The sequence below is a fragment of the Pezoporus occidentalis genome, unplaced genomic scaffold (assembly GCF_034315485.1).
Source record: "Pezoporus occidentalis ecotype Australia unplaced genomic scaffold, CSIRO_AGI_Poc_V1 ctg31, whole genome shotgun sequence".
NCBI classification, from domain to species: Eukaryota; Metazoa; Chordata; class Aves; order Psittaciformes; family Psittacidae; genus Pezoporus; species Pezoporus occidentalis.
Window position 1 is genome coordinate 1,879,200 of NW_026915052.1, and position 10,805 is coordinate 1,890,004.

The window sequence follows — 10,805 nt, forward strand, 5'->3', positions numbered from 1 at the left end:
CCAGCGTTTGCTTTCTTAGAAACCTAACCTGCGGCTTTTCGGAGGCACGGGAACGTGATATCTCAACTTGTGCTAACTTCAGTCCGTTTTCCATCCCTCGGCTGCGCTCTGTGGTAGCCGTAGCACGACGGACGGATTTCACACCCGTAAGATCCACGGGTTTTGCCATGAACAGCCTCCGTCGGGAGGGCGGGGCAGGCGTCAGCGGGGATGTACCGCTGCTCGCGGCAGCTTTGATTCCCACCGCGGGCCGCCTCTCCCTGAACCTCTTCGGCTCTGTCGCCGCAGCGCCCTCCCCTCCCCGAGGGGATCCGGGCACCGCAGCCCCGGGAGCCCCCCTCTGGGAGCGGCTGCCCCCGCAAGACCGGGCCGGGCCGGGGGTGGAGGTTTCGGGCGCGGGGGGGGCTCCTGCCCGACACGCCCCTTCGGCAGCGCTCGCCTTCCCCGGTGCGGAGCAGCGCGGGCGGCAGAGCGGCCGGAGTCCGCTGCGGCGCAGCCCCGCTCCCCATGGCGGCGGCAGCGGTGGGGCGAGCGTGGCGGCGCGCTCGGTTGAGCGCGGCCGCGCTGCTGGCCCTATTGGCGCTGCTGGCCCTGCTGGCACTGGCGCTGCTGGCGCTGACGGCCGGGCGCGGTGGTGGTGGCAGCGGTGTGGGGCAGCCGGGATCCCCGCCGCCGCCGCTGCCGCCGTTGCCGCCGGGCTTGCGAGAAGAGTTGCGGCAGAGGCGGCGCGACCTGCGGCGCCTGAAGGCGGCGGCGGGCGGCGGCGAGGCGGCGACGGGCGGGCTGGGCTGCAGCGACCTGAGCCTGGCGACGGGCGTCAGCGTGCTGGGATGGGGCTTCACCAAGGTGGTGGCTCGGGCGGCGCTGGCGGGCGGCGCCGCCGTGGCCCTCAAATCGGTGCACGGGACGGGCCGGGAGGTGCGGCAGTGCGTGCAGCGCTACGGGGCGCCGGCCGGCTGCCGCCGCCTGGCCGCCTACAAGCTGCTGAAGGAGGTGACGCTACTGCAGCGCCTGCGGCATCCCGGCATCGTACAGGTACGGCGGAGCTGCGCCCACGGCACGGAAACCTTTGGGGATGGGGAGGGGGGAGGCTCCGTGCTGGGGCTAGGTCGATCCGCCCTTGTTGCCCTCCGTGTCACCGGGGTGGGGGGGTGGGGGGGAGGGGGAGGGGGCAGACCCGCTCTCGCTGGCAGCGGCATCCCTCTGACAATCGCTTTTTCCATCCCCACAGCTGCACGGTCAATGCTATGATAATAGCGGAGATCCTGAAATACGGGTCACAGCTATGCTGGAGCTGGGATCCCCCCTGGAGATGATTCAGCTTCTGCAGACCCCCTGGGAGGAGAGATTTAAAGTAAGAAAACAAGACAAAGGGAGTTTTATCAGTCGCTTTTAGACCGCAGACTGGGTAAATGCGAAGAGCCCGTGGTGACTGCTGGGCAAACGGGGTTGTCATGCTGACACTCTGTTTGCTCCCGCAAATTGTCCTTAGATCGGTTTGCTTTCAATCCTTTTAAAGCACATTAACTTTGCCCTAGCCTGGCGTATCAGGGTTATTGTCCTTCTCTCTAGGGCGGTGTTAAAAGAGCTACATCTGGATGAAATGGCTGCAGAATCTTTCTCAGCAGAGGGGTGGTGTTTAATACCCAGTATTACACTATATTGCTGATTTTGCTTCGATGTTGTTCCAATCCACAGAGGGGCTTCCGTAGCGAGGCCCCTCAGCAGGATGGGTCTGACTGGGGAAAACTGCCTTGCCACACTCCAAGCTTGCTGTTTCTGTGTATTACCTGTCCTAGGCAGCAAGCTGAGCAGCCTGTCTCTCACCATGTGTATGTCTGATGTTCCTCATCATAGCCCTTTAGGCATTACTGTAGTACAAACGCTACTAAATTGCTTTCCTTCTGCTGTAGGATTGCATCCCTGTTAGTGAGATCTGCCTTGTATCCTAAGCATCCTCTTAAGCTCCCCAGGAACATAAATAACTTGTGACATAGCACTTATTTTGGTTATAGCTTATATTACATTTTGCCTCAAGGTCTCAGTTGGGGGTTCACTCCTACTTGCTTGGTTCCCAGGATGAAAGAGAGCATCAGATAGAAGCATGGATACCTTAATGTCACCAAGTAATGCTTTAGGCAAAATAAAAACACAGCAGAAGTCCCAAAATAAAAATCCCTGCCTGCATGTGGTCCCTAATGTTGAAGAGGAGCCTTGCCATCCAAGGCAGAGGGGAGTGTGGCAACTGCGCTTGCTCAGCAGTGGGATGTGAAGCTGGGATTCCTATGATTGCTTCACTAATCAACTTAAAATAGTGTCAGAGCTTCCAGTCATTGCTGTTGGCCTGCAGAATTCCCCTTCTGCTTACAAACTGTTTCATACTGGCTTCTACACAGCTTTCCCAGCTCCTCATCTCAAATTAGTCAAAGCTATCCTGCAGAGCTAGAAACCCATGATGCTGGATTAGCTGTTGGTAAGGTCTGGCACAGTGGCATTAAGGCTTTAATAATCTTTTAAGTGATAAAGACATGGATTCAGGATTTACACTGGTACTGTCTAGTCCTGTTGTGTACTAATTAGGGCGTCTAAACGGATGGGATTCCCCTCTGATGAGCCACATCAGATACCAGGGATTCTGCAAGCTGTTCCAAGTGAACAAACCCTCGCGCCTGCACAGATCACTATCAGAGACAGTGAGGGGTGGCGCGGGTCTGCCTGGCACACCTCGCTGATGATAGTCTGGTGCCAGGGCTCCCGATACTGGTTGAAAACTGCTGCAAAAAGCCACTTTAACAAAGTGCTGTTGCACTGTGAATATACTCTTCTAGCTCTAGTTTGTTCAAAAATCATTTGCCGAGCTTTCTGCTGGATCAGGTATTGCCTGACCTTTCCCTGCTGCCAGAAAGATGACATAGAAGCAAAAAAGCTGGCAATAAGTACATTGCGTGCTTTGGCTAATTTAGTAGAAGCACGATTGTGTGCCCAAATTCATACTGCTGAGTGATGCAGCAAGGCATGAATCTGGTATTAATGACCATGGAGCCTCAGTCTGTATGGAGCAGCATGGGGGAAGGGAGGGGAATGTATTAATTCTTTGCCGGAGTGGGAGAAAACCCTTCTGATTTCAGCTAGCTAGTATAGCTCCTGAAACATGAAGGCTGCTATTGTTTTCCTCACAGCTTTCTCCTCTAGTTCCTCTAACTGCAAATGTCTGTATATGCATGTTTTTTAAAAACGTTGCTAAACTACTTACCAGTCAAATCCTGTGGCAATGTTGATAATAAATTTTGTAGCATACATATAATTACCTTTTAAGTACCATATGCATTTTTTGCCTTTAATTTCATTGAATGCTCTCTCCCCTTTGTTCTACTTCCAATTTAATAGCCGGTTTTCATCTGATTTTCCCATGCATATTCATCTCTTTCTCAGATTTGCCTGAGTCTTGTGGAACTGCTGTTTTACTTGGCACATTCTCCTCTGGGTTCAATAGTCCTCTTGGATTTCCAGCCGAGGCAGTTTGTTATGGTGGATGGAAACCTAAAAGTGACAGACATGGATGATGCCAGCACTGAGGAACTGTCATGCAAGGAAGATAATGACTGCACACTTGACTTCCCTACAAAAAGCTTCCCTCTCGACTGCTCTGCAGTTGGGAAATGTGAAGGAATAAATGAAAAGAAGAATCTTTTCAATGCATATCGGTATGTCCAGCGAGATGAGGGGGAAGATCTGGGGTGGCTGAGCTCACACTCTGCCGTGTAGCCTCTGGCATCTTGTGTTTCTTCCATGCAGTGATTCCCCTTCACCTCTGTCAAACGGTAGTTAAGGATTACTTTGAAGCAACTTTATTTTCCTTATAAGGCAGGAAAACAGTGTAGTTGTTGTCTGGTGAGAATGAAGGCATCTTTCTTCTGCTGCTCCCTTTCCCAATGCCCTCTAGAAACCTGCCCCAAAGGTTGCACCTGTGAATTTGTTTGCCAAACAAGCTCTGGCACTTGACTTCCACCGGCTGTGTTTGCTGGAAGGAAGGCAGTGCCAGCTGCCTGCCACAGCCTGCCAGCTTTGAGTCCCCATTGCTGGGACCAAGCAGGCTAACTCTTCCCTTTAACTCCAAGTCTCCCTACGGAGACTATGGGAACCTATGCAAGAGCAGTGAAACAGGAAAAGGGCAAGGGGCTGAGACTGCTGTGGCATTTCTTATAGACCACCAGCTGAAAGTGTGAGGACTTCACTCACCATTGATGCTTGGCAGGTCGAGTGTGGGGGGAAGCCTTGGCAGCTGGATATTTACATAGAAGGATTTAGGGAGCCTGAATTTGCAGGATTCAGTGTTAAAGGGCAAATCCCTGCATAGATTATTGCAGCCTTGCAGTAGCGAGCTTGTCTCTTGTAGAACAGTTTTCTGGAAGGTTGAGGGAATGAGTTGTCCTGCTTTTCCAGGGACAATAAGAATGCCAAACATTTACAGGGCAAGGGAAGGGTCTTGCATGAGTCTTCTTTTGTTTTTTTTTTTGGTGAGAAATGCACTGCTTAGTGTACAAAATGGGCCCTGAGAATGAGGGAAAGCTCCATTGCGTGCATCTTTGCAAGGCTTTTCATGTAGTGGTTGCCAGCATGCCGTGCTGCAAGGACCAAGCTTTCAGCCCAACTCACAGGAGCTGTCTGTGAGATACCAATGAAGGTCTCAAGCATAGCTCAACAAACAAGTAGAATTACTAGTTGCATATGGATGATGGAGTCACAGGAAAACGTAGACAACTTAATTACCATGGAAATGAAGCGACTGCATTCTCATCAGTATGTGGGATTTTTGCAGGTATTTTTTCACCTATCTTTTGCCACACTCTGCACCACCAGCTTTGCGACCCTTCTTGAGCGATATTCTGAATGCAACAGGTACCAGCTAATATTCATAAACTTCCTTATTAGAACTCTCTAAATGTTATTTTTGGAATGGCTCATCTTGTCATCTTTTCCTTTAAATGTAGGTGATTTACGATATGGAATAAATGAAACCCTGAAAGCTTTTGAAAAGGTTTTACATCTCTACAAGTCTGGGCTCTACCTGCAGAAAAGACCTCTGCTTTTAAAAGGTACATGATTTTGAATGCTTTAATAACATGACTACTGAGGGAGTGAGGAACTTGGTAACTGGTCAAATTCTGATCTCCCATACGTTCAGGCAGGGTGTAGTCACTGGGAAAAGCACCAAAAGTATCTTTTTTTTTGAGCAGTCTTTTGTTGTTTTTTCATGGATGCTATGCATGATTGCACTGCTTTGCAAAGTAAAAGCAGTGCAGACAATCTGGCCTCCATATGGAGGTATGCTTGCACTGCTTCTAAATACTTATAATGCTTCTAAATTCTTATAATGCACACCAGTGTTTCAAGTGAATATATTTGGGATTGCTTAAGTGACTAGACAAGAGTGGCAAACTGAGTGTTTCCTGTCTCTCTTCAGGGTCAGCTTATCCTATGGACCAATAGGTCAGTTTTCCAGGCTGATATTGTAACTTCCTGTTTCACTTGGTAGCTTCTGGCTGTTTAGCACAAGTTATTGTGGGAATGTACAGAGGCGGGGGGGTGACAACACTGATATGAATGTGGCAGAGGAGCTGGGGCACTGGTGCCCTCTAACTTTCTTTTTTTCTGAAGACCATCTTATTGGACCTGTGGCTAGATAAATGAACTTTTATGAGGAAGAGACCCATTTGGTGGTAGAAACGAGGCTAATCAAAAGAAATGCTTCAAAAGCCCAGTAGTTACTGTGGCTTACATTTTCCTGAGCGTTCACTTGAGATGGAGTGGCACTGGTGGCCTGCCAAAGGAAATCTCTTTATGTGTGAAAGAACTGGAATTTGCACCATTATGAACAAAGATATCCTGTCATTTGCACTGAAGGACCAGCAGCTTTAACAGAAATTACTAGTATTTTCCAGCAACACCTACCTGTTGGCTTCACAACTTGCCCAGTAGCAATGTGCCAAAACAATCACCATCCTAGGGGTGTGGGAAGGTAGGGAGATACTCTTAGCAGTCAACGAACAATAGCCTGAACATGTCTGCTCAGGCTTGTCAGGTCTTTTGTATCCCACTGGAGCAAGACCTGGCCTCCCTTTCCCCCAGTGAGGTTCCTAAGTCTCCCACACCTATGGGTGGGCCAGCATGTGCCCCATGTAGCTGAGTGCTGGATCTGTGGTGAGCTGGTTCAGCTGTTGGGGCTGGGGTGTAGGAGAGGCCATTGTGGTGTTGGCTTCTCTGGAGAAGAAGCACATCAGCTTTCACCTCTCACACACCCCTGTGGTCGCTTCCCTGCCCCTTCACCCTTGAGAGCTCTGATCCCTCCCTTACATCTGTGGAGAAACTGCTGTTGTGTGCTACATAGCAGAACCAAAAGTCACGATTTAAGTTTCTTTGAACGTTGCAGCTGCACTCACTCCATCTAGGTACATCAGTTCAACCTATCACTATCACATTCCTTACAGCTTCACTGAAGTGCAACACACTAAGTATATAGTGTAACCAGCCACTGGAAATGCAGCTAAAGAGTTTCCCTAAAAACCTTCCTCCTGTTTCCAGACTACATCTCCCTAAAGGGCTTCCGAATGGTGGAAGGAGAAGACTACAAGTGCTGGCCCTCCTACAGCCATCTGGGATGCCTGCTTTCTGTTCACAGTGCTGAGGAAGCTGCCGCAATCTGTAACTCCCAATTGCAGTGTCAAAGCTTTATCATCACCCAGCAGAGGACCTGGACAGGTGAGTTTAGGCAAATGTGATGGGGTCCTGCCATGTGGTGCCCCTGCTTCCTTAGTCATGAGTGGGGATGATGCTGCTGTCCTCCTCGTACTGCCATGAGTCTATGGGTGCATGCAAAAACTGCCTTCCTTAATCGCAAGATCAGATGGCTGCTGTGGTGGGCATCCAAGGATCCCCTGAGTGTTCATAAGAAAACATGAAAGAAATTACGTTCACTTTCTGCACTTTCTTTCCTCTGCAAATTTGGCACAGGACTGCTAGGCGTTATTAAACAGTTACTTATTTCATGTAGAGATAGCCTCACTTTGGTGTTGGGCTAAATGATTCCTGTGGTATGTATAGTTTGCTAAAAGCTGTGGGGGTTTCTATAGATGAAAGAAGATATGTAAAAGAAGGTGGTTGCTATTGTTATAATTAAAAGAATCATAGCTTACAAGTTGTTATCCCCTTTATCAAAACTAAAGCCCTAAACCAATGGATTTCCAAATTGTCCCTGTAATTAGCTCTGATTATAGCTTCTTATGGTTAGCAGGTTTTCAGAATTATTATAAATTACCTCATTTAACTGACACTTCAATCACTGGCTAAATTGTTACTTGAAGTGAAACATTAAGTGAGGTAAATGGGTGTTTTCACTCATGATGGTGCCAAAGAATCATGTCTTAGTTGGCTTAGAAGACATTTAAAAAAAAACCCAAATACCAAAACTGCCAAAACCACAGCTTTTCCATTGGTTCATGTGCAATTGGAATGTGGCTAACTATTGACATAAGGACACTTATATCAATGCAATTGTCTTTGAGCCTGTTTCACACCAACAAGGGATTGTGTGAGCTGTGCCCAACACATTGCATCTGGTTTCTCACAAGGCAGCTGTTAATTGCTGTGTTCAGTGCCTGGCTGCAAGGAACCCCCTTAAAACAGCAGTGGGGATGAAGAAACAGCAGCAGAAGACCCTTCCTGCTGCTCCTGGCTTGAATGCTGTTCCCTGCCATCCTGCACCATGCCTGCGGTCTGTTAATATTTCCCTTCCTGCCAGTTTTCTTCCACATTTTTACAGCTCATCTTTGCAGCCAAAGATGCCAAAAGTGTGTGGCTGAAATGCCGAGTGCCTAACTTTGCCACTTGGATTAAGAAAAGTTGTGGGAACATGGTTAGTTCCTCTTAGGGCAGCTTGGTAAAGCAAATCAAGATGTAAAAGCCTCTGGGGTCCAGTTGTGTGTTAGTTGTGCACATTCAGTAAGCATGTGGAGTTTGCTGGGAGTGTGAAATACATCTCTGGCAGGGTGGAGTGGCTCTCTGTTGAGCGAGCTGTGTGTTGCTATGTCTTCTGTAACAAATAGCATGGGTCAAAGTGAACCTATGTCCTCTATTAAACTTGGGTTTTTATTTCCTTCCCAGGACGCCCACTCGCCTCATTTCAGAGTAGCCTGACTGATTTAATACCGGATGCTAACGCCGTAGTCTATGTTAAACGATCGCCTTCCTCAGGGGAAAGACTTTAGAGACAATGAGATCACATAAAATGATCCTGGGAGGAACAAACCACTGGGGAGAATTTCATCTGCTGAAAAGAATGGCTTATTTTCTTTTGCTTTGGGATGCGATCACCCTGCCAGCCCAGATAGAGTCAGATGCTGCTGCCTCCTTGATCAAAACTCAGATTTCTCATTGCAGCCCCGCTAGCTTTGGTATTTGTTCCCACACAGCTGTTCCACAGTCCCAGTTGTAGTCAAATGTTGCTAGACTGTGCAATCCTTCGCCTTGCTGCTTTGGTAACCAGCTTGTCAGCCAAGAAATAGAAATAGCTGCACGGGCTCCAGCTTGGGTATGCTTAGTTAGTTCAGTCACCTCTGAAAACCTATGGATAACACATCTTGGAGAAGACAATGGCTCCTTCTGCAGCTGCCAACCAGGATTTCATACCACTGCAGATGTAAAAGACTGGATCTGAGCTATGGGGCCAAGGTTGCAGGGTTGGGGTCCATAACCAGAGGTTGATGATGGGGGTGGTCTTCCAAGGAGGGTCCTGATTCCATTCCTTCCAGGGCAGGGGAGGGAGGTGGTGTATAAGTCAGCTGTGGAGCCAAATGTCTGCATATTTGGATGCAGGATTTGGGTTTGACCCGATGTGATTTGTAATGCCAGATCCCATGTATCAACCTTGAAGGTTTTTCTCTGTTACTTTCCATGAAAGAACAAGACATTCAAATTATTTATGTGTAAGGTGTGACTCTGTATGATAAAGAATTACTATGTTTATTCTAAGCACGCTGTGAGAAGTTTTTGGCTAAGTCTTTACTGCAACCAAATGAAGAAAAGCAATCGTTTCTCACCTTGAGCTCAGCTTGCATCATACCCACTCCTCAGGACAATCTGTGAGTGCTCTAACCTGTGTACAAATACGCCTGAGCCCCTTAGGCACTTAGGTCTTGGAGGATGTTCTGTGGCTCTGCTTGCAGACTCATAGGTGAAGAAGAAACAGTCTGGTCCCAAGAGCCTCCTGCCTATGCCCTTTGCTAAAAGGGCCCATTGTAGATGTGGCCAATGAAAAAAAGGCAGGGGTTAGTCTAGTTTCAGGCTAGATGGCAACATAACGTTCCACTCCTGAGAGTGCCTGGAAGCAGTGATCATACAGTACCTCATACAGTACCTCTTCTGCTGTAGCGCAGTTGGGGAAAGCCCAAAGCACTGCTCACCTCATGCCTTGCAAGGGAAGGTCCCCGGCCTCGTGCAGGAGAGCCACACTGCGGTCTCTGTGCAATGCCGTACCGAGTTTTCCACTTAGCCCATAATTCTGGTGGAAATGACAGCTCTTGGGACATTGCCATTGACTCCTTGTAGCCTATGACAGTTGCGGGTATTTCCATGTGCACCTCTGTAGCAGCTGGGATACCCCCCGACTAAAAATGCCTGAGTTCTTGCCCGGGGTTGTGCTATTTTTCATGATCTGGTTCTGTGTTTCCTAGTGCAGGATCTCACCTTTCAGCTTGTTAGTACTCTATTAACCCACAGCAATGCCATTGCATGTGTGCTTTCTCATACACATCAACGCCTGCTGCTTACACTAAAGCTGGGGGACTCTGATAGTGATATCAGTTAAAGAGAATTCCTAGTTAGCACAACAAGAAGGCTCTTCTTAGTAATGGCCACATTGCTACAGGCTTTGTGATGTCAACACTTTTTAAATGGACAGCCACAGACCACTCCATCGGTTACAGTGGGTCCTGTGGAAGTTGAAGGAAAGCTCCTGCCAGGGGTCCACTATTGTTTTACATTGAACCCACTGAGCAGAGCTTCAGGCATCTGCTGTATGGTGCTTTACATTAGCAAGAGGTAATGAGTGTTTATTCCATATCTCTCAGGCTCCTGAGATACAAATCAGAAGTACATTCCCCAGAGCAAGGGCAAGGGCCAGCCTGAGGTCATTTCAGAGAGGAAGAAACAGAGAGAAAATGCAAAAGTTAAACTGATTCCGGTTTGTGTTAGAACAATCTTCCTGCCCTAAAAATCTCTCCTGGTAAAAAAATTTATGTGTGTATTTTAGCCATGTGATGCTCCTTTCACACTGCAGAATTTTCCATCAAGTTTTCATTGTGCAATTGCCTGTCAGGCAGTAAGGTTCAGCCCCTTGGCACATGGAGCAGGGTATGTCACTGTCACTTGTCTTAATGCAGGTTCCAGCTTCAAACATGCAGTTAGTGCCTGGGAGCAGAGGCCCTATCCTCCTGCCTTAAAAGGTTTGAGGACACAGTGCTTAGCAAATAATAATAAATAAATAAATAAAAAGGAAAGCCAGGCTTCAAGGAATCCCAATGCTCAATCTGCTCTTGCCATTGCAAGTGGCTTTTCGAGGGCATTTAGATCACTCCCTGCAAACAAGTAGGTGCCTTCTTAGGACCTGGACCCCTATGAGCACATTCATTGTGCTAGCTGTCATGGTTTAAACTCAGTCAGCCATGCAGCCCCTTTCTCACTCCCCTGCTTCCTCCCCCCCCTGCTCCTGGAGGGATGGGGAGGAGATACGAAAGAATGTAAGTCCCACG

General features: G+C 48.4%; 1 protein-coding gene across 1 annotated transcript; it reads left to right on the top strand.

Annotated features, from left to right (window-relative positions):
• Positions 1 to 404: 404 nt before the first annotated feature.
• LOC134168345 (extracellular tyrosine-protein kinase PKDCC-like) lies at positions 405 to 9,027 on the top strand. The gene is made up of 7 exons (XM_062627887.1): positions 405 to 1,035; positions 1,232 to 1,354; positions 3,433 to 3,704; positions 4,820 to 4,899; positions 4,992 to 5,096; positions 6,583 to 6,759; positions 8,161 to 9,027. Exons 1-7 carry the CDS (start codon positions 508 to 510, stop codon positions 8,262 to 8,264), a joined length of 1,389 nt encoding a protein of 462 aa, XP_062483871.1. The 5' UTR covers positions 405 to 507; the 3' UTR covers positions 8,265 to 9,027.
• The last annotated feature ends 1,778 nt before the right edge of the window (positions 9,028 to 10,805 follow it).

Coding starts and splice junctions, on each gene's coding strand:
- LOC134168345 (XM_062627887.1), top strand. CDS start 508: ATGGCGGCGGCAGCGGTGGGGCGAGCGTGGCGGCGCGCTCGGTTGAGC. Junction 1,036..1,231: donor GGCATCCCGGCATCGTACAG/GTACGGCGGAGC, acceptor CCATCCCCACAG/CTGCACGGTCAATGCTATGA. Junction 1,355..3,432: donor CCTGGGAGGAGAGATTTAAA/GTAAGAAAACAA, acceptor TCTCTTTCTCAG/ATTTGCCTGAGTCTTGTGGA.